At 34.8% G+C, this 27,617-nt stretch overlaps 3 protein-coding genes across 3 annotated transcripts in view; all 3 read left to right on the top strand.

The window, feature by feature from the left end:
• Nucleotides 1–1,040: 1,040 nt before the first annotated feature.
• On the top strand, nucleotides 1,041–2,912 carry LOC125195249 (profilin-like). The gene is made up of 4 exons (XM_048093426.1): nucleotides 1,041–1,262; nucleotides 1,967–2,104; nucleotides 2,399–2,541; nucleotides 2,636–2,912. The coding sequence occupies exons 1-3, from the start codon at nucleotides 1,140–1,142 to the stop codon at nucleotides 2,531–2,533; spliced, it is 396 nt and encodes a 131-aa protein (XP_047949383.1). The 5' UTR covers nucleotides 1,041–1,139; the 3' UTR covers nucleotides 2,534–2,541; nucleotides 2,636–2,912.
• Nucleotides 2,913–19,126: 16,214 nt separating this feature from the next.
• On the top strand, nucleotides 19,127–23,279 carry LOC125195877 (BTB/POZ domain-containing protein At1g30440-like). Its single transcript, XM_048094148.1, has 4 exons — nucleotides 19,127–19,820; nucleotides 20,795–20,864; nucleotides 21,090–22,298; nucleotides 22,546–23,279. The coding sequence occupies exons 1-4, from the start codon at nucleotides 19,762–19,764 to the stop codon at nucleotides 23,113–23,115; spliced, it is 1,908 nt and encodes a 635-aa protein (XP_047950105.1). The 5' UTR covers nucleotides 19,127–19,761; the 3' UTR covers nucleotides 23,116–23,279.
• Nucleotides 23,280–25,931: 2,652 nt separating this feature from the next.
• Nucleotides 25,932–27,617, top strand: part of LOC125195113 (cationic amino acid transporter 1-like) — a 1,872-nt gene continuing 186 nt past the window's right edge. The window contains exons 1-3 of the mRNA XM_048093308.1: nucleotides 25,932–26,037; nucleotides 26,668–27,100; nucleotides 27,308–27,612. Coding sequence (XP_047949265.1) covers nucleotides 26,683–27,100; nucleotides 27,308–27,612 — 723 coding nt within the window. The 5' untranslated portion in view covers nucleotides 25,932–26,037; nucleotides 26,668–26,682. The remainder of the gene's footprint in view (nucleotides 26,038–26,667; nucleotides 27,101–27,307; nucleotides 27,613–27,617) is intronic.

Consider the following 27,617-nt stretch of genomic DNA (forward strand, 5'->3'; position numbering starts at 1 on the left):
CCAACCCCTGTTGCGTACTCTTCGTTGGGCTCGTCGGATAGGAGTGGGACTGGGACCGATGGCGCCTTTTCCTTCCGCGTCATCTTCTTCCTCCTCCTCGGCAGCGCAGGGGCAGGAGGTTGCCCACAACTAGGCTCCATGTCCTCAACCTGATACGCGTCGGTGTCGAAGAATGGATCGAAATCATAGTCCGAAACGAAAGTGGATCCTACAGATCCAGGAGTCTCAACCCGGTGGTCTTCGTGGCTGGGCCACCGAGCGCCACTGCCGCCGCCGCCGCCAAACATGGGCATATCGTCGTCAACATTATGGGGGTTTGGGAATTGACTCGTCTATTCTTGAAAATGTGAAAAATAAGAATAGAGAAGAGAAAGTGAGGAGTAGAGAGTATTGGTATGTGAAAAGTGAAGAGAAAGTTGGGTATTTAATAGTGGTTTAATTTTAGGGTTTAAATAATTAAAAATTAAAACAAATTAAAATAAACAAAATAACGTCGGATCGGGCTCGGGCATCGGGCTGCAATGGATGCCCGATGGATCGGGCGAGAGATCGGTCGCGACCGATCAGTCGGTCTTCCTCGGGCATGCCCGACTTCTGCAATGGGTGCCCAATGACGCCCGAGCCCAATCTCCGACAATAGGGCGTGAGATCGGACACCCATTATGGATGTTGTTAGATACTACTACTCCCTTCATTTGAAAGATTGATTTTTTAATGGCACAAAAAATTTATTTAGTAAAGTATTGTTCTTTTGTGTTAAAGTGGAAATATAATATAAAATGAGAATGAATGAAATACAAATAAAAGTATTTTTATTTTTTGAAATAAGTCATCTGCATTTTTACAAATAAAAAAGAGAAAAATGAATTATATTCGTAGAGAACAAGAGAGTGCAAAATTAGTGACTCCAAAAAGATAATTATGAATTGAAACAAAATAGGGATCAGATATTCTGAATATCATATTCAAATTGAGGGCCAAAACAGTCATTAGTGATGAGGAGATTTTGCGCAGACCTCAAGCATAAAACGTGATGACTGCAGGAAAGTCCACCGCACCATTCCCCATTCTCTCCCCTCTCTCTCTTTCTACACACACCTCATTTACTCTGTTTCTATCTTCGCTTCTCCATCGCAACCATGTCGTGGCAATCATACATAGACGACCACTTGATGGCCGATATTGACGGCTGCCACCTCACTTCCTCCGCCATCGTCGGCCACGACAGCAGCATCTGGGCCCAGAGCTCCAACTTCCCACAGGTATCCCATCCTTTTCTCACTTTTGCTCCTTTTATTGCTTCAATTTTCGGATCTGAAGTATCGATTCGTGTTTTCTCTTGATTTTGAACTGTTTAGCTGCTTCTGACGGTGGAGATCCGTTACTTTAATGCTGATTGTGTCGATTTGGTTATGCTTTGATTTAGTATTAGGGTAAATGTGTAGTTCTTTTTAATCATTTGATTTAGTTGAATTTGCGGATCTGTTGGATAATTGCTTTGTTTACTTTTATTTGACATTTTACTTCTTGATCTGATTACCGGCGATGCGTTCAGTTGTTGATGATTTTTTTGATGCTAATTATTAGAGTTGTTATCGGCGGCTGTTTGATAATTTTGCTCTCTGCTCAGTAGTCCGTTCAATTTAAAGCACTTGTTGTTATTTTCCTTGTTGTTTAACCACCGTTTCATTGAGAAAGTGATGTTGATCGTTAATCTGTTGATCCGTTTTCCATTGAGAGGATTTAATAGTGATAGTTTTTTACCGATATATACTCACAATTCTGTTAAAGGATACTCGAAGATGTAGAAACAGTTTGAAGAACATATTAACCGTTCTATCCGAACAGTTTTGGATGCATTAAAATTGCTTCTTGCATTTTTGCTGCCTGTTATCAGCATGATGAATTAGTTAGTGAGTGATACTGATTTCTTTTGCTTAATTTGAATAATTGAATGCTCGTGCAGTTCAAGCACGAGGAGGTAGCAGCTATCATGAATGACTTTGATAATCCCGGTTCACTGGCTCCTACTGGATTGTACATTGGGGGAACTAAATACATGGTGATTCAAGGCGAGCCTAATGCAGTTATCCGAGGGAAGAAGGTATTGTGAATTAATCACTTATTCTAATCTTCAAATCTGTTAATCAATAATTTATCCATCAGTCTTTAAGTTGTGGGTAGCATGGCTAATGGCCTTTGCATTACTGGCCTGATGATGAGATCCTATTACTTTGCCAGCTAATTAGTGTTCATATTTTTCTTTCCTTCTTCGGAAGGGTGGTTTCCCATTTATAAAGTAGATCTCCCGGATTGAAATGTTATGTTGTGACAGCGGACATCGTGTAGTGATATGTTGCATTCATTCTTTGAATGGATATTGCTTGTGTTTGTTTAGGGATCTGGTGGTGCTACCATCAAAAAGACCAATTTGGCCTTGATCATTGGTATATATGACGAGCCAATGACTCCGGGGCAGTGCAACATGGTTGTGGAGAAGATTGGTGACTATCTTATTGAACAGGGTCTCTAATTGTCACGGTAAGTAGTTTTCCTCGGGCATTCTTATCTTTTCACTTAAACTGTTAACTTTGATGAACTTGCATTAACTTTGAAACTTGTTTACTGCTTTTAGAAATGCTTTTCAGCGCAGCGTTGTCGTCATCTTGTACACGGTATTCTGAAGTTGTGGGTGCTGTTAGTTGTGACAGAAATGATTTTGGTGTTTCAAATTTGATAGATGGCATCTCTGCCTAAATTTAAAAAGGGGTTTGTCTTTGAATTCTCTGGTTATGAAAACTGCTATGTTTCCATGCAAGTAAATGGAGTATGTATTTTTGGTTGGTTCTTCCAATGGATGGTCGATTTTTATAAACGTCTTTGCAAATACAGAGTTGGCTTTCATTGTGTTCTTTATTGATTGTCACATGCTCCTAGTATTTTATTTTATTGCAAGCACTAAAGCGATTCGTCTAATTGTCAATATTGTTGGACTATTAAGGAGTACAATAAAATCATTTGAAAATGGTATTGTACGAGATTATATTTATTTAAAAAAGGGAAATAAATGTTTATTTTTACGAATTTGCAGTGCCCCTTTATAATTGTTAATTTAGCGTATATTTTTAAGTTAGTATAAAATATTTAGTTATAACTAATTATTAATCCTTTGATAAAAATATTTTTACATTTGTTACTATTATTGTATTCGAATCAATTTTAGCACCACTTTCTACTAAGAAGATGATTAATTTAGTGGGCTATCTATGATTTTATGTTTTTTGTGTATAAATGTAGTGAAAAAATAGATACTCCATTACTCCTGTATAATATTGTTTCTATTTTAAAATCGATCATTTTCACTATGACATGTATAAGATTGAAAGTGAGTTATTTTTATTGGGATGGATAATTGATGAAAGTAGGTAGGTTTGTCAAATCGGGTATGTGCGGATATCCGATCCGAAAATTTCAGGTACTTGATCCCGAATTTTCCAAAATCTAATACCCGATCCAAAAATAATTTCGGGTACCTAGATACCCGACTCGGGTATCCAGTCCCGAAAAATCAGGTATCCAAACCTGATTTTGGATTTTTATTTTTATTTTTTTAACAAAATTAACTACAAATTTTAGAAATACAAACTTGTAGTATCGAATTTGATACAAACTTGAATTAGATTGATTTTAAGTATAAAAAACTACTACAAAGTTTTAGAAATTAAAAAAATAAAAAACTATAGCATCCACCATTCATTAACAATAAACATCACAATTCATATATTAACTCTAAATGTGACTTAATAGTGAAAGATTTTCGAAATACATTTAATTATTTAATTTTTTAAGTAATAGAATAAATACATAATTTATTAAATTAATTTTTTTTTTAAATCGGGTAATTTGGGTATACTAACCCGATACCCGAACCCGATAATCCAAAAATCTTATACCCGAACTCGTTCCCGAAATCCGAAAAATCGGATATCGGATATCCAATTACCCAATATTTCGGGTTCGGATATCGGGTATCCAATACCCGCTATCCATTTTGACATCCCTAGAAGTAGGGATTCATATAAGTTCATCGCAACATTAATTTCATTGTTTTTCAATATAATTTTTTTAAAATTTCTATTACTGCATTGATATTGTATACTCTCTTTGCCCATAAAAATAGGGATATTTAGGAATGAGAATTAATGCATAATTTAATGGTGGGTGGTATAATTCATCGGCGGATCTAGGTGGGGTCGGGCGGGGTCGGCCGACCCCACCGCTGTTCCCGGAGATTTGCTGGATAATACCCTTCCTCAGTTGCCGACCCCACGCCGCCGAAGTTCTGCCCCAGTAAACCAGCCGCCGAAGTTCTGCTGCGAAGAAGAAGCTGCTGCCTCTGCCGAGAAGAAGAAGACACAAATTCTAATAGTTTAACACTTGGCTTTACAAATGGGTTGGCATTGCAATTGTATTAATTAATACTATAATTAAATAGACCCAAATTTTAACCTATTTAAATATAGAAAAAGACCCAAATTTTAACCTATTTAAATATAGAAAATGCAAAATGTTGCTAATTTGCTGTACTCAGTACTTGGGGCGAATTTTATAACACGAAAAAAAACCCTTTCATTTTCTACCCAAAATTTATATCGAAGAAAATTTCAGACGAAATTTCTTAGCAATTGGCGTCAACAATATTTTTTTAGAGTTTCTTGTATCTTATTACTTATTGAGGTATTTAAAATCATCATTCAAGTTTAAGTTGGTACTTTTATTTGTTTTTTTCTATTTTTACAATTTACATTATAGTGCTATAAAATTGATCAACAATTATTATATTCTCTAATTTAAGTAGATATAGCAATTATCTTTGCAACTTTTGAATATTCATTGATTTTGTTTACCTTGTCAGAGATTAGATTAGAAAGTTTCATAGTATATGATAAATGATTAAATATAACTTTTAAATTTGTGTTACATTGTTTTTAGATTAATGGATAAATTTCTGAAGAAAAAACCCCAAGTTTCTATCGGTTCTTCAAGTGCTAATGTTAAGCAAGAACCACAACAATTGGAAAATCGCGTGGAACTATCTCGCATAGCATAAGATTGTGGTATTTATATTTTTATGTATTTTTGTTTAGAGATATTTATGTTAGGTTTGGTATACTGAAAAACATGTTTCGAGCAAGTTTCGCTCGAATAGAATCTTGCTTGTATACGTAAAACTCTATAATCCACTTTTAACCCGATTCAGTATTATTCGAGCAGTTTCGCATGAATAGAATCAATATATTATTACATTGTGTTTGCTTGTGCATTTATAAGATGTTTTATAAACATTTAAAAGTATAAGAAGCAAACAAAGTCTAAGTCTTTTGTTTAGTAGACTGGTTGTGGGCGTCGTCCACTTTAAGGTAACACAGTCGGTTCTATGCAATGCTTTGCAAAAGAAAAAGAAGAATTTCACAACCCGGATAGGCTTAGACTACCTATCGTGAAAGGTTGCAATGTCAGTCCGATTATTTCTAAGCCTTACTGAAATAAGATGACATTGGTGTGGTAAAGCACTGAATGGATCTAACAGCAAGACGTGTCTTTATGCTATCTACCGAAAGACTAGGTCTTGATAAAATACTATTTCTTAATCTACATACGTTAGTATTGCGCATACGGTATTGATTATGCACTACTTTGACTTATCAAATGGTGCGGGTTTTTCGCAACCCAATAATCCTGATATATTGGGTAGTTGTGATTAATATCTAGCGGTGCTAGGATTTCTATTATGTTGAATCGTGCGCGAGGTGAGTCTCGTTTGATAATGTCCTCAAGAGGAGCTCGAACAAGGTTTTATTATTCAAAAATCTGGTCAGTTGGAGTTTTATCGCTCTATTAATAATAATTAAGTGTTTCTTGCTAAGTCCACTCTTGGAATTAATAAGATGTTAATTAATTAAGTCCATAGCAGACATTAATTAATTAATGTACATTTATATCTTAAGCGCGGGAAATAAATAATATAAATAATGGAAACTCGGATTACTTGTTATTTTCGGATTTGGATGGGGAGTGCAATATTATTTTTGTAGTGGCTGCTCGTAATATTCCAATATAAGCTTGTATTAAATTGTAGGTTCAATTTAATTAGTAAAAAGCTAATTGGGGGAGCCCATATCCAAACCTTCCATAGATCCCTGACTGGGCCCAATATGAACTTAATATAAATAGAAGAATAAAGGAGAGACAGAATGACAATTATTATTAGATGAAATTTTCGTCCCCCTCTCTAATTAGTAGAGGAGCTCGAAAATTCTTCAGCTCTCCTCCGTGAGGAAATTCTGTCTTCTTTTTATCTGAGTCCTAGTATTTTGATAAGATCAGTCCCACCCTGATATCGAGATACAGTTCGGGAACCAGTTAGAAAATCTGTGGTCTAGTATTGAAGATCATCGTGGAGAAGGCGCAAGCAATCGTTGATTCTTTGGAGAATCAAAATCGGTAACCCTAAACCGTAGAAATCATGTTTAGGATTTATATTTTCTAAGCATGAGTTATTTGCGCTCTAACATGCAATTATCTGTTTAACATGTGAAGTGATTATCGCATAATCGGTCAAATAGATCTTTATCTGATTTATTTGTTTTGTACAAGTCTTCCGTTGTGCAATGGGCACCAAATCCCAGCAATTGGTATCAGAGTCAATTTTTGGCTTTGATTATATGGATTAATTTCATGTTATGTGAGTTGCTTGAATGCATGTTTTGACCATTGTATGGTTGGATGAATTGCGTCGTCTTTTTGCGTGATTGTTGGAGACGTGCCATGAGGAATCTAATTCCTAATATTTGTAATCAAAACATAATAATTATGTGGTAATGATTACTTTGACTCCTAAGTTTATGAATACATGCCTGAACGAAAACAAACCTCTTTTTCTTTGCGTGATTTATGAATCCATACTTCGTCGGTTCGCTCCGGGGGCGATGCCTCAGCGGCGACCGGAGTTCAGGCTGACCACCCCCTCGGGCTGGGCTACGCGGCAGCTGCAGCGATGACGCAGCAGATTCGACGGAGATGGCTGGGTTGGGCACGATTTTGTGACAGCAGCGACGTCTCCGAGCAACGACAGTTTTTGTTCGAGTGGGAGCCCGAAGGTGGGGTGCGTGCAGCGGTGACGAGAACGACGCAGCAGCGACGTCGTCACGCAGGCAGCAGCGGCGAATTTCGAGTGGGAGAACGATGGCGCTAGATTAGGGTTTTCCCTATGTGCAACGAAGAATCGTCTCATCTCGTGACTTCGCTTTCCAAATTTAAATTAGGGTTTCCTAACCCTTAGAATTATTTTTGGAAAGTATTCAAGATTAATTTGGAAATAAGATTTGAATATATCTTTTGTGGATTTTATATATTATATAAGATTTGATTTTGTATTAAATCATGGATTAATTATAGATTTTATCCTTATTTTATGGATTTGTATGGATTTAATTCCTAGATGAATCCTAGTTAAATTTGGATAATGACAATCTAATTTTTATCTATATTCTATGGATTTGTATGGATTTATTCCTAGACAAATCTTAGTTGGATTTAGATAATAAAAATATTATTTTATTCTTATCCTATGAGTTTATATGAATTTATTCATAGATAAATTCTAGATGGATTTGGATAGTGATAATATAATATTTTATTCTTATCTTATAGATTTGTATGGATTTGTTCCTAGATAAATCTTGGATAGATTTGAACAATTATAATATAATATTATCGTATTCTATGGATTTATATGGATTTAATCCAAGATAAATCTTAGATGAATTAGGATAAACATTTATATTAATTTATTTTATCCTATGGATTTGAATAGATTTAATTCTATTAAGACAAATCTTAGATGGATTAAAATAAGTATTAATCCAAGTTATCCTTATCTTTTGGATTTATGTCCTAGATAGATTAGGATGTTAATGATATATAAGAAAATCCTTATTTAATTGGATTTAGATAAATTTATTTATCTAAGAAATCCTAAGTAATGTTTGATATATTCTAGATGTCTATTCTAAATAGAATTAAGATTTGTATAAATCTTGATTGATTGGATTTTATTTTTATCTTATGGATTATGATGGAAGTGTTTCTATCTAGTAATATCCTAGTACGATTTAAATAATGATAATCCTAGATCAACGTTATCTTGAATTGTAGGATTTGATTTTATCGAAATAAAATCTAGAATAATCCTAAGTGGATTTAGATAGTTGACTCTATCTTGATAAATCCTAAATGAATTTGGATAATTATTATCCAAGATAAAACTTAATTATTTAATTGATTCTCCCTTGACTAGATTAAATAATTTTCGATAATTATCCTGTGTGTTTAAATGCCATGCATTAAATGGATTTATCTGTTTATTTGGTGTTTATCTATTTTAAGTGGATTATCTGCTTTATCTGCTTATGTGATAATTATGCAAAAACCATATAAAAATATCTAAGTGATGATTACAACAAGTGCGTTGTATACGGTCTCCATCGGTTGGTTTGCAAATTTATGAAGCTAGTTTCTAATATTATCGCCACCCATGCTGTGGGGACAATAATCCTAAGAAATAGCAAGTTCATAAGGGCAGACTTCTCAAATATAAATAGTATGAACTAGAAAGTAGTTTCTAATATTATCGCCACCCATGCTGTGGGGACAATAATCCTAAGAAATTACAAGTTTCAGAAGTTCAAACAGAATTTATGAGATAGCTTGGTTTTGTTATCAGCACATGAGCATTGTTATGGGAGTGTGTTGTAGAAACAAGATTCTGTAATGCTAAATCTGATGGTCGTGCTTAGGCAACATTTGGCGGCCATGCCGTGCTGCGGTCTCTGGACTATTCGTCGGTGTTGTGACCAGTAAAATTGCTAAAATTTTAATGCGTATTGACCTCTGCTTGAGGGTACAAAATTTTAATTTTACAGTTGCAAGATACATAATTGTTTTGTGGTTATTTGCGATTATGTATTGAGCATGAGTATGTGATAATAAGTTTATTTGCCAAATCTTCATTATGTCATTTAATATTTGTCTGCGATCCTTAAAGAAAGTAAACTCGAATGCCTAAATTATGTAGACCGGAAACGAAAATGGATAAGATTCTCATCGCTGAAAGCTTGGAGTTTATACTCAATGATTCATGTCCTCCATTTCCTCGACATAATTCCACGAAGAATGTTCGAGAATGCATTATGCATGTACTTGACAAGCTCTTTGAGGAATAAGGTCAAGCTATTTTCCTTTAAGTAGCTCGACAAGTCTTGGTTAATGACGATGAAAGATGGATATCAATAGAATCTGTCAAGATGATTCGATTGGAATATCCTAGAGTGACAGAATGTTTTGAGGATCTTTTGATCACTCAAATAGTTTCTGACACAAGTCATCGCCTAAAGTAATAAGAAATGACTACAAGAAGGTTTAACTGAAAAGTAGAAAATCTTCAGAATAATAGTCGTTATATTACTGTTAGAGGAAAGTAACATGATAGATGACGAATTCATAAAGGCTGCATTTTTCTTAAGTCCTAGTTCATTTGAACAAAAGACTAGATATGGAAATGGGAGAGCCTGAATTGTCATCAAAGTTTGTTTAAAGCGAGAAAAGATGCTTTGTGAGTTGGATTGACCTATTTTATAGAAGGACAATGACTTACATGACAATGCAACTTCTAAGTAAGAGATCTTGATCCAGTTAGGTTTTTGTTGCAGTGGGAGCTATTAATGCTCAACTATTGTTTTATGGTTGATGCTTAAGGCATCATAGTATTAAAATAATATAAGTGCGACAAGGTTGAGTATTCAACAACACATCAACTTCTTAATCATTGAATGATAAAGTATTTATGGCTCTTAGTCTTAAGGCCAAGAAAATACTTAGCAATTGTTCGAACTGATCTAGACTATCAAGATTTTAACATTTCGTTAAATAGCTTGAGAGTTGAGAAAGTCTGTTTGATGCACTATGAGTTAGAATCATTTGATTTTTCAAGAGATTCAGAATACTTATAGAAGTGCAACATAGAAAGACTAGCAAGTCTCAATGGTTTACACCATAAGGAGACGAGCAAAGGGTTATGATCAGTAGTGGGAGTCTAATCTCCATTAACGAATCCAAGCATTCATCTAATGAATGGGATAGTTATGTAAGAAGGAATCGAAGTCTTTCTAAGACAAGTTTGATTAAGTGATGAGTTGTACTCATTAAAATCTTATCATTGATGGGATAAACATTAAAGAAACTACCAACATCAGTACCTTCTACAAAACACGAGTTGTGGACTAGAGCGTCTCTAGTCTAGCACATCTCAAGGTGTAATGTTGTTCCAACACGTGTTGGAAAAGTGTCCAAGAAATTGGAGTTGAGTACTGAGGCATGTTTTAAGGTTTGTCCCAAATGATGTAAGGTTATAAGTTCTGTAATCTTCAAAGATATAATTCTTGTATGAAGATCAAGAGATGAACTACAAGCCTAACAACGTGATAACTCTCAAAATAAAGAGAGAGATATCAGATTTTCCACATTACCAAGAAGTCATACCATTAGAAACTTTTGCACTAATAAAATCAACTTCAGTACCTAAGATTGTAAGAACCATGTCGTAGTGGGAGCGTTCCACTGGAACACAACAAGTTCATGGGTCTAAGAGTGTCGTAAGACTCAGTCTTAGATTAACTTGAACATAATCCCTTTAACTACAATGTAGTATTGGTTAATTTGGATAATCATCTTTGAAAAGGTGATAGATTCCATATTACAATCTAAGATAGACAACATATTTTACAAGACTTGCAATACTACCTACAGGCTGTGTCAGTCAGTGGGAGCAAGTATCTTTGCAAGTGTAAATGTGGATCTCAAATGGCTAGACAATGACAATGGGTTATGCCCAAAGAGAATTATCTTCTCGCTATCGTTGTGCCAGGATTTAATCGATCATATTGTCTATTAGAACTTACATAAATTAGAATGTATGTATTATGATTGTCAAGACAGCCTTCTATAAATAGAAGTCTTGAGGAAATCATCTACTAGAACATTCTAATGGATATGTAATTAAGGGCAAGAAACGCATGATTGGAAGCTTATATAGACCTTCATGGTCTTAGGCAAGCATCTAAATCAGAGTATATGTGTTTTATCAAAATTGTCAAATATTTGGAATTTGACTTGTGTCCTTAACAGTGCTATAAGCACAAGGAAGTTGAAAGTGCATTACATATGGTATTATTGGTACTCTACGATGATGAAATCTACAAAAGTTGCAAACAACTAAGATTGACATCTGGCGTAGGAAACTGGTTGTCTACCCAGTTTAAGATAAAGGATTTAAGAGAAACTAATTACATTCTTAGCATCTAAGTCCTTTTAAGATTGCTAGAAAGAATGTTGAGATTCTCTTAGGAATCCTATATCTACACATTGCTTGGAACATTTTAGCATTAGAAATTCCATGAAAAGGTTTATACCTTTCAAGATGGAATTGTCTTGTCTCTAGTCAAGTGTCGTTTGACGCTTAGTGAGATCAAGAATTATGAGACTAGTTTCAGAGATAGTTGTCTCATGTATGCTATAATGTGTACTAAGTTTGATATTAGTTGTGCTTATGCATGAAAAGCGTATATCATATTAACCATGGCAAAGGACTTTGATTGAGGTAAAGAGTATACCATAGTGCTTGAGAAAGACTAATTGCTATATTCTAGTTTACCAGTCATTCATGTAATGTCCTTGGGGTTACACTGACTTAGTTTTATGACTAATCAGTGATCGAGTAAGTCATCCTCTGAATATGTGTTTACCTTAGGAGTATCTTCCTAATAGCTTTAATCGTAAGTTTGAGTATGCCTATGAGTATTACATTTGGAGTATGACTCTAGTGAAGGCTAACTCAAGGGACACACGAGCTAATAAAGCTAAGCAATCACATAGAGAGATGAAATTAATTAAAGATCAAGTACACAGCAAAGACATTATGGTGGAAAAGATATGATCAGAGAACAACCAATCAGATTTTTCACATAAAATGCCTTTGTGGCAACATGTTCAAACATGATGTGAAATGAATGGTGGTTCGATATATCTAGTACCAATACCTGCTTTGTGTATAAGTGGGAGAGTTTTTGGCAGTGGGTATACTCGAAAGCATGTTTTGAGTATAAGTGGGAGATTGTTAGGTTTGGTATACTGAAAAGCATGTTTCGAGCAAGTTTCGCTCGAATAGAATCTTGCTTGTATACGTAAAACTCTATAATCCACTTTTAACCCGATTCAGTATTATTCGAGCAGTTTCGCACGAATAGAATCAATATATTATTACATTGTGTTTGCTTGTGCATTTATAAGATGTTTTATAAACATTTAAATGTATAAGAAGTAAACAAAGTCTAAGTCTTTTGCTTAGTAGACTGGTTGTGGGCGTCGTCCACTTTAAGGTAACACAGTCAGGTTCTATGCAATGCTTTGCAAAAGAAAAAGAAGAATTTCACAACTCAGATAGGCTTAGACTACGTATCGTGAAAGGTTGCAATGTCAGTCCGATTATTTCTAAGCCTTACTGAAATATGATGACATTGGTATGGTATAGCACTGAATGGATCTAACAGCAAGACGTGTCTTTATGCTATCTACTGAAAGACTAGGTCTTGATAAAATACTATTTCTTAATCTATATACGTTAGCATTGAGCATACGAAATTGATTATGCACTACTTTGACTTATCAAATGGTGCGGGTTTTTCGCAACCCAATAATCCCGATATATTGGGTAGTGGTGATTAATATCTAGCTATGCTAGGATTTCTATTATGTTGAATCGTGCGCGAGGTGAGTCTCGTTTGATAATGTCCTCAAGATGAGCTCGAACAAGGTTTTATTATTCAGAAAACTGGCCAGTTGGAGTTTTATCGCTCTATGAATAATAATTAAGTGTTTCTTGCTAAGTCTACTCTTGGAATTAATAAGATGTTAATTAATTAAGTCCATAGCAGACATTAATTAATTAATGGACATTTATATCTTAAGCGTGGGAAATAAATAATATAAATAATGGAAACCCGGATTATTTGTTATTTCGGATTTGGATGGAGAGTGCAATATTACTTCGTAGTGGCTGCTCGTAATATTCCAATATAAGCTTGTACTAAATTGTGGGTTCAATTTAATTAGTAAAAAGCTAATTGGGGGAGCCCATATCCAAAACCTTCCATAGATCCCTGACTGGGCCCAATATGAACTTAATATAAATAGGAGAATAAAGGAGAGACAGAATGACAATTATTATTAGATGAAATTTACGTCCCCCTGTCTAATTAGTAGAGGAGCTCGAAAATTCTTCAGCTCTCCTCCGTGAGGAAATTCTGTCTTCTTTTTATCGAGTCCTAGTATTTTGATAAGATCAGTCCACCCTGATATCGAGATACAGTTCGGGAACCAGTTAGAAGATATGTGGTCTAGTATTGTAGATCATCGTGGAGAAGACGCAAGCAATCGTCGATTCTTTGGAGAATCAAAATCGGTAACTCTAAACCGTAGAAATCATGTTTAGGATTTATATTTTCTAAGCATGATTTATTTGCGTTCTAGCTTGCAATTATCTGTTTAACATGTGAATTGATTAATCGCATAATCGGTCAAATAGATCCTTATCTGATTTATTTGTTTTGTACAAGGTTTTCGCTGTGCAAGGGGCACCAAACCCCAGCAATTTATTGAAATGTTATATTTATAATATTGATCAATTCGATCCTACGATTTTTTATTCCTGGATCCGCCATTGGTATAATTTGTAATAAATTGATTTACATGGATAATGAGTTAAGTATAACTTTCCATAAATAGAAATAGACTATAGACTAGTTTTATGAGATAGAAGAAAAAAAAGAATTATCTTCATTTTATGGGACGAAGGGAGCGTAAAATGATACGTTGCTCTCAAAGTGACAAGTACAAATTTTCACTTTAATGATTGAGATAATGTCTCAATCAGATATCGCTATATGCTTGAATACCGCACTTCTCGTGATGTCTCACTTAGTGAAATTAATAGTAAAGGCCAAAACTGGTCCTGAACATAAGCCCATTTTATGATTTTGGTCCTAAACTTTATCTTTTGAATTTTTTGATCATGTACATTTCAAATTGGATCACAATTGGTCCTCCGTTAACAATTCCGTTAATATTTAACAGTCAATGATTTTAATCACAATTTTGACCAACTTAAGCAATTTTTAATTATTTAATAATCAAATTTATTTATTTTAAATAAAATAATAAATTATTTAGATAAATATAGGAATTGAATCTGATATTTATTCAGTAGCCGACGCTTTTCTTCTTCCTCGCTGAAAAAAATTAACACTGTGAATTGAATTGAATTGAATTGGAAGAAAAGAGACTGAGCAAAATTAATGATGATTACTTGAATGAGCCCTTGTCGATTTTGTCCCACACCATGGAATGCTCCACATTTGGATTCACCTTATCCCAGTGCAAGGGTTTCAGTTTTACTTTCTCGCTAGAGCTTTCTCCGGCTAAAGACGACCGCTTATTAGGCGGCGGCGGAGGTGGCTTCGTCGATGATGACGGCGGAGGTGGTGGTGGAGAAGGACCTATGTTGGCCGGAATAGGCGGCGGGGGTGGTGGTGGTACGGGGCATTTTTTCGCAATTGCTGGAGCGGAGAGGCGTGACGGTGCTCCCGGTGGCGCGGATTATTCAGTACGAGTTGCTTTTCAACCTTAACTGAAGTTACGCCATTTGCAAACGAAGGTGCATTCTCGATGACCCGATCATGCTTCTCCTCAGCCCAGATTAAGCTCAGAGAAGATGAATATTTATTAAAATAATTAGGGAGTAAAAAAAATCATAATTAACAGTCTAATTTAGTCAAAGTCGGGATTAGTCCCATTGACCGTTAAAAACTAACGGAATAATTAGTCCAGGACCAATTGTGATCCAATTTAAAATGTAAAGGACCAAAAAATTCAAAAGATAAAGTTTAGGACCAAAACTGTAAAATGGACATATGTTCAGGACCAGTTTTGGCCTATAATCTGAAATTAAATAAAGAGTGAATCATACAAATGGTACTTATAAAATGGGGTTTGCACTTTTGTATATGCAATGCAATAAAAATCAAATAGCACTTGGACGGTGGATGATCACATTTTAGGTTTCACTTTTACTATTTTGCCCTTGGGGACATATCATTCTTTTACCTGGTCGGTTAAGACATTTAATTTTTGATATTTCATTGTTTAGATATTTAAAATGTACTCCCTTCGTCTCAATAAATATGCAATATTTGGTTTTCGGCATAAGATTTTATGCATTATTGTTTTGTGAGTTAATGAAGAAAAGATAAAGTAAGAGAGAAGAAAGAAGTAGAGATAATGTTATTTCCATTTTAGGAAACATTTCATTTTTATTGGGACAACCAAAAAGGTTGTTTTGTGAGTTAATGAAGAAAAGGTAAAGTAAGAGAGAAGAAAGAAGTAGAGATAGTGTTATTTCCATTTTAGGAAACATTTTATTTTTATTGGGACAACCAAAAAGGAAAACGTTTCATTTTTAATTGGACAGATGAAGTAATTTTTACTACTTCAAGTACCAAAAAGGTGCAAACCTCATTTTACATTTTTTGCTAATTTTGTAATTTAAATAATACTTAGCTATAATAATTTAATCATTTTCATAGTTAATTGGATCGAAATTTGGATTTAATACCTTTCAATCTACGGGCCTATTAAAACTGTTTTTTGAATATTAAAACATTAAAACTGTTTTTGAATATTAAAACATGGAATATTAAAACTGTTTTTTGAATAAAATGTTGCGGCAATAAAATTTTAAAATTGATAGACATTCATGCCCTACTAATACTACAATGTTAGTGTTTTAAAAACCGGTTTGAACCGGCCGGTCGGATCGGTTCGGCAGCGAACCGGTGACCTCTCCGGTCCGATTCACCATATAAAACCAGTGGAGCATTGAACCGTTTTGGACCGGGTGAACCGGCTGATTGGATCGGAAACCGGGAACCGGTCGAACCGGTTACCCCAAATTTTTTTATTTTTAAAAATTAATTTAAAAAAAAATTACACTAAACTTTCATTTTTCATATTAACCCGTACTTGTATTGGGCCTATGAATTTATAAAAACTAGCTTAAAAAATCATTTGTGTCTTTCTTTATAAAAGTATTCCACAAGATTGTTCTTTTATTTTTCAATGTGGGATGAAAAGCTAGTTTTATAGTCATCTTTTACAATCTTTTGCCTTTACTTTTTCAATGTGGGATGTATTGTTAATATGTACTACTTCATATTATATCAACTATCAACTAAATACTAATTGTATATGTATAATTAAAAGCTATATACATATTTTATATTATAACTAAAATTAATAAATCTTAATTAATTTTCAAATAAAGTTTAAATTACTAATGCTTAGATTGAAAATAAAATAACAAGAATATATAATGGAAGAAGTGTTCATAACATGAAAATCAATACATACTATAATAAACATATGAATATGTATTTTTACATTACTAGTATTACTCGTTAAGAATTGGTATATATATGTTTTACCTATAATTATACATTTATATATTATTTGAAATTAAATTATATATTGCATTAATGCTTGTTTATTTACATATTTTGAAACCAAGTGTTTTATAATAAATAGGTATTTAATTATAGGGATGTGATCAATTGCTAACTAATTATCAATCCAAAATTGAGACCAATTTTTAACCATTAGATTAGAAGATCTTGTGGTTGATATAATGTAAGTGTAATATATTTTAAATTTAAATAATTATTAATTAAATTAAAAGGGTATTAATGTCAAATCCTATATGTAGTAATTATAACTAACTACTTTCTCTCTCCTCAAAATCATCTCAAATCTTTAAATTTACGTAACTCTCTCAGTTTAAATTATTTTTTCGCAAAAAATATATCAAATTAAAGGTAATTTAATAAGGATTCCAACGAGATCTCAATTGCATATGTTCCGACGATGTTCGGGTGATGAAATTTGATAAATTATATTTTAATTTTCGTACATGTTGATAAGCAGCTTTTATCAACAAATGCAACAAAAAATCTCAATATATTGTAGGCAAAATCTCAATATTATGCATGTCCAATCTCAATAAAAATGTGTTGATATTTTCTTGTCCTTGTGTTGATATTCTAATGTCATATTGTTGATATTTGTAATACACAATGTTGATATAAAAAAACACTCACGAAAATTATCATATGATAACATAATGACGATATTACCCTTTTGTTGATATTTTGTCTACTATTTATTGAGATTTGTGAGCTTTAATCTCATCCACTCATTTTAAAATCAAGGGTGGAGATTTAGTCTTGATTTTGGATTAGGGTGCTATAAGCATTAGAATAAACGCGGCATTAAATTCAGTCTAAATCTAAATTAATACTACTACTATTGCTATATAAATGAGTATTTTTCTGATTAAAACTATTTTCGTTGCATAAGAAGTATCTAATTCATTTTAATTGTTTGGCCTAAAAAGGCTGTTTAGATTGACTATTTGCAGAATGAGTACCAATTAATAAATGTCATTTTCTAATTTAAACTTTACACTATGTAGGAGTTGAATTTTGTCACTACACAAATGTCATATATTACCTTTCATTTTCATGAAATATAGAGAGAGAGATATTTAAATAATTACATAATAATATGAAATTTTGAATGGCTTAAAACATATTATTCACAAGTCCTTTCAACTTTTCTTGATTACCAAAAAGTTGACACACATCTTTATTTCAAGCACTCAAACAATTATTTTTTTTCTATTGCTTTATCTGCCTAATTTCTAAAAAAAATTATGAGTTCGATAATTATCTTTCTAACAACTGCACATCATTGCAAGAGTAGGTTTAGCACAAAATCATAAAACCATAAAGTTCATCCACCAACTAGTAATTTGCAAAACATAGGTAGATAACTGCAATAATGTGTTTTTGACTTATTATTATAAAGGCAATACTTAAATCTCAACTAAAATCATTACTACAATTTTTACATTTTGTATTCTGTAATGGTTATTAATTTTTCGAGGCGAAAAATATCACACTACCTAAAATTTAATCAAATAAAATGAATCTTTCGTTGAGCTCAAACTTATTTTCATAATGATGATTCAAATAATCAATTTACATTATGCAAAAAAGTCTTACCAACTTGTGTATAGAGTAACATTAGTTAATTAGCCCTACTATAATTCATAGATTTGATTTTAGCTTTGTTTAGTTTATTTGTATAACTTAATTTAACTTCGACTTAATTTGATTTATGGTTTAAATGAAAAAATCAATTGTAGCATGAGCTTTACCACACTTTTCAATTTCAACTCAAACTTTGAGAAATTGTTTAATTACAGTCAACAACAATATGACAAATTTGTTAGTAATTTAATTCAATTTCATTTTATTACAGATACGTCTAATCAATACACACACTAAAAGGTCAGTCAACACTAAAAGACAAGAATAATGCGGAGTACTCACTGATTTTCGTTGAAAAACAATGACGAATTTTACTTAAAAAATCGTCATCGATATACAACTAATTTGTAAGTAAATTGTTGGACTAGTGTACAATTTTCCATACTGATATTATCAATTAAATTCATGCATTATTCAAATGATTCTTCTTATAAAACTACATGAAGCAATAATATATTTTTCAAAAATTTCTACCCATAAATAAACTAAATCAAATCTCAAGCTATAATTAAAAATTTATCAAATTTTTCAAGTTATAAAATATGTTAAATTAAAGTTGAAGGATATAATTAATCAAACAAACTAAACTTAAAAACCTTTATTATTATTTAACCACAATAAATACTCCAAAAAAAATGACAGAAAAGAAGCCACATGGCTTAGCTGGCCTTGAAGCAGATGGCTGTTACTTTCAAAATTCATGGCCTCAATTATAAAAGAAAAAGGAAACGAAAACGATTATCAAAGATATCTCATTTCCTTATTCTGATTAAGATACAATTATTTGAAAAAAAATTGTTACTGACTTTAAAGAATTTGGAATCTCTATGCAATGAGTATGTTTGAAGGCAACGGACCCACATGCCAATTTACTTGTGCTTCAGTTCAGAGCTGCAATTGATGAGTTTCCCCAAAAAAAAATTTGATCTTTTTCAGACAGTAATAATTAATTAGGTGATTTAAATGGGGGTTTCTCCCCCTCTCTAGATTTGGTTAAATGGGGTTTAAAGCTTGCGGTGTCGCATATGTCACAAAGGGCTGAGTTTTGGAATCTTCTGGTGGTTAAAGAAGTGGTTTTTGTGTCAGAGCAGCTCTGTTTCGTATTCTTTCTTGTTTTTGGAGGGGTTGACCTCAATTTGTTGTCTGATTCAATTCTTTTTTGTATCGGTATATATCCCAAGTGGGATTCAGATTTTGGGTCGGTTTCAATTGGGTGTGTGAAGTGTTTTGGGATAGAGACAAGAGTTATGAGAGAGAGAAGAAATCACCCATCTGGATTTTGCTGCATTGATTGCAGCTTTTGGTGAAATCTACAATTGGAGCCTTTTTCTTGAGTTTTTGAGCTCTGTGTTATTCTCTTTGTTCAGAGAGTTTAGAAGAAGATCTGTGTAATTAGCAAATTTTAAGTTTTTTTGAGTTTAAAGAGATGGCTTGTATGAAGTTGGGATCCAAAACTGATGCATTTCGGCGCCAAGGGCAAGCCTGGTTTGTTTCTTCACTAAGTCCTCTTTTTATTTCTTATTTTTAAGTGTTATCTTTGTCCAAAAATGACTGGTTTTCTTTGAATTCTTGATTGCCTCTGTGTCTGAATTAGGACTAAAGAAAATGAGCTGAGTTTTGTGTTTAGGCTTTTTTGTTTGTTTCTTCACTTAGTCCTCTCTTTTTTATTTCTTATTTTTAAGTGTTATCAATGTCCAAAAATGACTGTTTTTCTTTGAATTCTTGATTGCCTCTGTGTCTGAATTAGGACTAAAGAAAATGAGCTGAGTTTTGTGTTTAGGCTTTTTTGTTTGTTTCTTCACTTAGTCCTCTCCTTTTTACTTTTTTAAGTTTTATCTCTGGCCAAAAATGACTGTTTTCTATGAATTCTTGATTGCCTGTGTGTCTGAATTAGGACTGAAGAAAATGAGCTGAGTTTTGTGTTTAGGCCTTTTTGTTTGGCTCTGAAAATAGACACTTGATTTCAGTTGCTGAGTTTGTTAAGTTTTTTTATATTTACATGGCTGAGAACTGAGAAGTGAGAACTATAATAGTATGTGTGAGATTTGGGAATTTTTGTGACAAGTTTTGCTGATTTCAGTTGCTGAGTTCCTCTTTTGTTTTGTTGTTTAAAATGTGAGTTATTTCTATTGATTTTCTGAATAGAAACATCCAATTTTGGGTAATAGTTTGGTTCTGTAATCTCTGTCTCAGACAAAACCTTTGCAGATTACTTCTTTAGTAGTACTCTTATGAATTTGGTATTGTATATATTTTCAAATTATCTGAAAAAATATTGATACTGTGATAGTGCTTTGACATTAGCTTGATCTGATGTTAAATAGCAGATGTATGTATGCATTAGCTTTTTGTGTAATTCCTGTGATCGCGTCTTCTTCAACGCTTTAACAGTTGTTGCTTTTCTTTCGAGTTATATGGTGATTTGCTTCCTCACCTTTCTCCTTCTCGTTTGCTCGTAGGTTCTGCACGACTGGTCTCCCTAGTGATGTAGTTGTTGAAGTCGAGGAAATGTCGTTTCATCTTCACAAGGTATTATCTCAGTTTTTCATCTCTATCGTCGTTGGCTCTCGTTGTTTGTATATTACTTTGTTTCATAGTGTTGATTCATCTATTTGATTTCTAATGCAAATTTGTAATTTAGCTTAAATTGTGAGGATGGATGTGAAGGAAACAAAACCATTGTTCAAGAATTTGATATTTTTTGTGTGATTGAGCATAACTTGATATGGTATGTTGTTGGCTGCCCCGTTGTAGTTTCCGTTGCTCTCAAGAAGCGGGGTCATGGAGAGGCTTATCGCAGAGGCATCCGAGGGAGAAGAAGGTTGTGTCGTCAAACTCTCAGACGTTCCCGGTGGAGCAAAAACGTTTGAGCTCGTAGCTAAGTTCTGCTACGGGGTGAAACTCGAGCTCACTGCATCAAAAGTGGTGTACCTTCGGTGTGCTGCTGAGCATCTCGAAATGACTGAAGAGTATGGGGAGGGCAATCTTGTTTCCCAGACCGAGATCTTTCTCAATCAGACGGTTTTACGAAGCTGGAAGGACTCTTTGATAGCACTGCAGACGTGTGACGATGTGCTCTCTTATGCTGAACAGCTCCACATCCTGAAAAGATGCATCGACTCCTTGGCTGCGAAGGCGTGCACCGATCCTGCTCTGTTTGGGTGGCCTATGATGGAGCGTGGTGGCCCGATGCAGAGCCCGGGAGGGAGCGTGTTGTGGAACGGGATAAGCACGGGTGCTCGACCAAAACAGTCGAGTGAAGATTGGTGGTACGAGGACGTGTCGAATCTGAGCCTGCCTCTGTACAAAAGGTTGATTTCGGTGATGGAATCTCGGGGCGTGAAACAGGAGATAATTGCCGGCTCCCTCGTTTGTTATGCGAGAAAATACCTACCGGGACTAAACCGGCGCCACGGTGGAAGTGAGTCGAGGGTCGTTTCGGCCGCCTTGCTCTCGGAAGAAGATCAGAAAGCTCTCCTCGAAGAGATCGATCGCTTGCTTCCCCTGCAGAAGGATCTTGTTCCGACGAAATTCCTGTTCGGTCTTCTCAGAACGGCTAGATTCCTCCGAGCCGACGCCTCGTGCATATCAAACCTGGAGAAACGGATAGGGATGCAGCTCGATCAGGCGACGCTCGAGGACCTGCTTATGCCAAACGTCTCTTACACGATGGAGACCTTGTACGACGTGGACTGCGTTCAGCGGATTCTCGAGCATTTCTTGACCATGGATCAGATGGTTGGTGATGCATCTCCTGGCTCAGTCGATGATGGCCAGTTGATGGAATCAGCATCACTAACACCTATCACCATGGTGGCCAAGTTAATCGACGGATACCTCGCCGAGGTCGCCCCTGACGTTAACCTGAAACACCCCAAGTTTCACTCGCTCGCCTCTATCGTGCCAGAGTACGCGCGGCCCTTGGACGACGGTCTTTATCGCGCCATCGACGTCTATCTCAAGGTAACTATATATTTTAGTATAATTATATAAATTCGGTATATAGCGTTATAATGGATTTTCGGTATACTGTATGTGAAAATTAATTCATAACGTTATTGTGCCGAAAATTCATATTTTTCGGTATTTTTTGGATACGATAAGTGTGGTATATCGGTAAATCTTTTTTCCACCCCTAGTGTAACCACTCATTGATTGATGAAAATTGCAACATTTCAATCAACTAAACAATTCATTCTCTCACATACAGTCTCACCCATGGTTGGCCGAGTCCGAGCGCGAGCAGCTGTGCCGGCTGATGGACTGCCAGAAGCTCTCGCTCGAAGCCTGCACCCACGCAGCCCAGAACGAGAGGCTGCCGCTGAGAGTAATAGTCCAAGTCCTCTTCTTCGAGCAGCTGCAGCTGAGAACCTCCATCGCGGGCTGCTTCCTCGTCTCTGAAAACCTCGACGGCTCGAGACAGCTGAGGAGTGGGCTGATGGGGGCGAACGAGGGGGGCTGGGCCACCGCGGTGAGGGAAAACCAAGTCCTGAAAGTCGGGATGGATAGCATGAGGATGAGGGTGTCCGAGCTCGAGAAGGAGTGCTCCAACATGAGGGATGCGATCGACAAGTTAGGCAAGGTGAAGGTGTCGCCGGCGTCTTCGAGCGCGTGGGGAAGCGTGTCGAAGAAGTTCGGGTTCCGGCTCAAGTCGCAAATGTGCAGTGCTCAGGAGGGATCTGTGAGCAAGCAGAATAATGGCAGCAAAAAGGTTGACAAAGTTAGAGAGAAACAAGGGAAGGAGAAGAAGAAAATTGTGCTTTTGAATGAAAAGAACTAATTTCTTGATTTTGATTGGTTTCTAACATTGTTGTGTGTGATATTTGATGATTATTCTTGCCCCTTATTTCTTGTTCATTTGTAACTTAGGTAGAGTGGAAGTGTAATTGTGTGAACATATTTCTAATTTGTTTAGGTAAATCCTATTTTTCTTTTCCCAAGCTACTAATTTTTGTGGACATATATCTTGTGCTTTTTTTTTTGGTTTGGTTATTTTTGGTCTAGTTATGGCTAATATTACCATTTGTTACTATTTTGTTACTATTATAAGTTATCAACTTTCTATTTTGGATTTTTCTATTATAAGTAAAGTGATTGATTTTTCTTGTTTAAAATAAAAAAAATAAATTATTTACCTTTTTTATATTCTTTTCTCTTACTTTATCTTTCTAACTTTATTCTATCTTTTTTTTTTCTTTGCAATGTTTTATTCTCTTCGTTTAACTCAATAAATATCATTTTCTTAAATTTCATGTTTAAAAGAAACTTCTTGCTTATAGTGGGACGAAGAGAATATAATTTTTGTAAAAGACAAATTCAAACAAACAAATCACGTAGTACCATCAAAGGTGACGTGAATGAAACGATTTTTATAGTGCTTGTTTTCAATTATGAGAGACAAATGAGAAAATCTCCTTCAAATATTAAGTCAAAAGTTAATTTAAATAATTTAGTAGCACCTTTTATTCCACTTAGTGGGACGAAGAGAATATAATTTTTGTAAAAGACAAATTCAAACAAACAAATCATGTAGTACCATCAAAGGTGACGTGAATGAAACGATTTTTATAGTGCTTGTTTTCAATTATGAGAGACAAATGAGAAAATCTCCTTCAAATATTAAGTCAAAAGTTAATTTAAATAATTTAGTAGCACCTTTTATTCCACTTAGATTGGAAAATTTGTCACACTTTCCTTATATATAGACTTATTAAGAGACCAAGTATGGTTTAAAAAAATATCAAACTGGAATTTATGTTTGTATCAATCCAAACGTGATTTGTATACACAACCATGGGGCTAACCAATTTCTTAATAAAAAAAATTCAATTAAATTCGAGTTAGGTCGCTTGAAGTATGAATATTCCATTTTAATAATATTAAATAAGTCAACTTAGCCAGAGGTGTGAATGTGATTTTGCAACTGCTTTATAAAAGTCCACAGCAATTATCCAATTATTTCATGTCCATCTTCTATCATAAAATAATTACATCATTATAAAGTAATCTTATACTATGATATAGACTAACGGCGCCATGTTTGAAAGGTAAAAAAAAGGCGACAAGCATCATTTAAAATATCTTCTAATATACATATAAAATAAATATATGATACTTATAATAAGAAAAAAAACTAAATTATTTTTCTTAAACATTTCTTAATACATAAATAAAAAATAGATATATATGTGAACACTAAAAAGAAAAAAATGATTAAATTCTTCCAACTACTTACATATTCCAAAACATTTCATTTTCATTTTTCCATCCAATAATTTAAAGGTGGAAAACTTTTAAACTTGTGCGCAATATGCGAACCCAAACTATTCATAAGTAAGAACTTTCCTCAGTTTTTCCAAAGTAAGTGGAATGCGTGCCATGGTTAGCTACTATTTTAATGATTAACGATATAAATGTATGAGTTGTTAATCTTCAAAAAAGAATAAGAAATGATTTTCTTTGTAATCCCTGGTCCCAGCAATTGTTTTACATATTGTGGAATAATGCATCTTAGCCTCTCATTAATCTTCTCTACTAGTAGTAGTTTTTTAATGCTTTTTTTCTAAAGAGTGTATTTACATCTGTTTAGGATAGGTTTGTGTTAAAATAACAACACCTTTTAAAATAACACCGTACATCACATATCCAACAATATTATAAACGCTACACAATAATATTATAAACGCTACACAACAATCTATAGATTGCTATATAGCGTGTTGGTTATTGCTGACCGAAAAAAGTTGTTGTTTACAGTATAACATATTGCTGGCAGAGTTTTGTAAAAAAAAAAAAAATGCCACATGGCAGCTGGTTATTCGTCCACGTGTACAAATGATTGGCTAGAAATGATGGTATGGTGTTACGAGGTGGTGTCACCCTAACACTCCCTATTTAGGATATATTTTAAAAAACTTGGAGTTTTAAAAAAATCAGTATCTACAATTTTTTGTTTAGTTCCCTTTTTGATATGAATGCTAGCATGTGAAGAAATTAACCTTGATTTAGAGTGACAGATCGTGAAGAAATTATAAAACATTGAAAATTCAAATAAGTAAATAACCCAATTTCCTTAATTTTTTACAATTATAATTGATATAATAACCATGAGAGCGAGGGCAATTTGGTCTTTCAATAGGCGATGAGAATGCGGGCCGACGCAATCGCAACAGCACACATGATGAATATCCTATGCATGGGCCTTCGAAATTTCCCCTCGCATTTTTGGGACTAAATTCCAACCCTCAGATTCCGAATCTCAAGCTTGCTTTATCCAGAATCATTTCTCTCTCCTTGATTCTCAATTTATCCACAAATTCTTTATTTATACTATTTGTTTTTTCACTAAAAACCATATCATACTCTCATAAACATAATCAATTATCACACTCAATTTTTGGCATCTAAATATTGAACGAGTATTCACTATTACACCTTTTCCTTATCTACTCCGACAAAATCGGCATTTTTGTAACTAATTATCAATATTTATAAATAAACCCACATTAATGGGAATTAACTATATATTAAAATATAAAAGTCAAAGTGATATATCCCGCCGAATTTTCTTTTCATTCCTATAAATATTATTATACTCCCAAAAATACAATATAATATTCATATTTCGTCAAACCCTTCAAACTGCGCTCCCAAATTTTCCACACACAAACACACTCTACATCTCTACACTGCCGCGAAACAGGTTCTCTTCTCTCTCTCTCTGTGCATTGATTTCATTGTTTTTGTTCGTATTTGAAACGAGTTTGGATTTAAAAATTGATGTTTAGCTGTATGTATTGTGTGATTGAATCGAGGCGACGTCTGTAGCTTTCAATTTTTCGTGATGCTGTCGTTGATTTCGATTGATTCAATAAACAATTGTTGAATTCTTCATCGATGTGTATTTGATCGTATATAAAATACGCGATGTTGATTTGTTGAAGTGTAGCTGTTAACGTTAAGCATCTTTCGCCGGTCACTTGACTTTTGATTTTCCATATAAACAGAGCTTTTTGAGAGAGAGTGATACCTGCAATTCTGCTGGTTATTGTTCTAGCGTTGATTTGTTTTATAATCAGGTGATTTATTACGCCAATTTTTGCGATCAGATTCACGATTTAGTTTTGGATGATTCTGAAATCCAGTTCACGTTTCCGTTGCTCGTAATGCTTGATTCGTTATTTGGGGATCTGTTTGGATTTCGGAATGCCCTGTTTTAACGCGATGATAAATTTGAATGAGTTTCGTCTTCAAATTGAAATTTCATAATCAATGAATCCGGTGATTGGAAGCATTTCGATTAATCTCAACGACGAATTGAAAATTTTTGCAGGTGACGGAAAGGAATATGGAAGGAGACGACAAATCGGACGGCGCGGTTTCGACGACGCGGCGGAGGCTGTGCACGTGCTCAAAGGACGATTTTCTCCCTGAGGAATCGTTCCAGAGCTGGGGGAACTATGCGAGTGCATTGAGACAGACTCCGGCGCGGCTGCTCGACCGGGTGACGTCGCGGTCGAGCTTGGAGGCGGAGCTGGAGGTCAAGGCTCGGAGCGGCGGACAGATGAAGAGGACGCTTACTGCGTGGGATTTGATGTGGTTCGGCATGGGCGCTGTCATCGGCGCCGGAATATTCGTCCTCACCGGGCAAGAGGCGCACATCCACGCCGGCCCTGCCGTCGTTCTGTCCTACGCCTTCTCCGGCCTCTCCGCCTTGCTTTCCGTCTTCTGCTACACCGAATTCGCCGTCGAAATTCCTGTTGCTGGTATACACTCATCACTTTAATTGCTTAATTTCAAATTTTTGGTCTAAACATGTGATTTCTCGAAATTATACATTGTTTGATTCGATGAATTGTTAGTAGTATGAAGCTAGTTTATAATCTGAAGAAGCTATTTTCCTGCAGTTTTGTTATTAATTGAAGTGTCAGAGATGATTAATTAGTAATTTTACTAATTTATGAATTTTGCAGGTGGATCATTTGCCTACTTGAGAGTGGAGCTCGGCGATTTCGTGGCATTCATAGCTGCCGGAAACATCCTACTCGAGTACATCATCGGCGGAGCAGCGGTGGCGCGTTCCTGGACGTCCTACTTCGCCACGCTCTGCAACCGCCAACCCGAAGACTTCCGGTTCGAGGTAGACGGCTTAGCAAAGGACTTCAACCAGCTCGACCCCATCGCCGTCGGCATCATCATACTCGTCTGCATCATCGCCGTCATGAGCACAAAGGGCTCCTCCCGCCTCAACTACATCGCCTCCGTCGTCCACATCATCGTCAT

The sequence above is a fragment of the Salvia hispanica genome, chromosome 6, assembly GCF_023119035.1.
Source record: "Salvia hispanica cultivar TCC Black 2014 chromosome 6, UniMelb_Shisp_WGS_1.0, whole genome shotgun sequence".
Lineage (NCBI taxonomy): Eukaryota > Viridiplantae > Streptophyta > Magnoliopsida > Lamiales > Lamiaceae > Salvia > Salvia hispanica.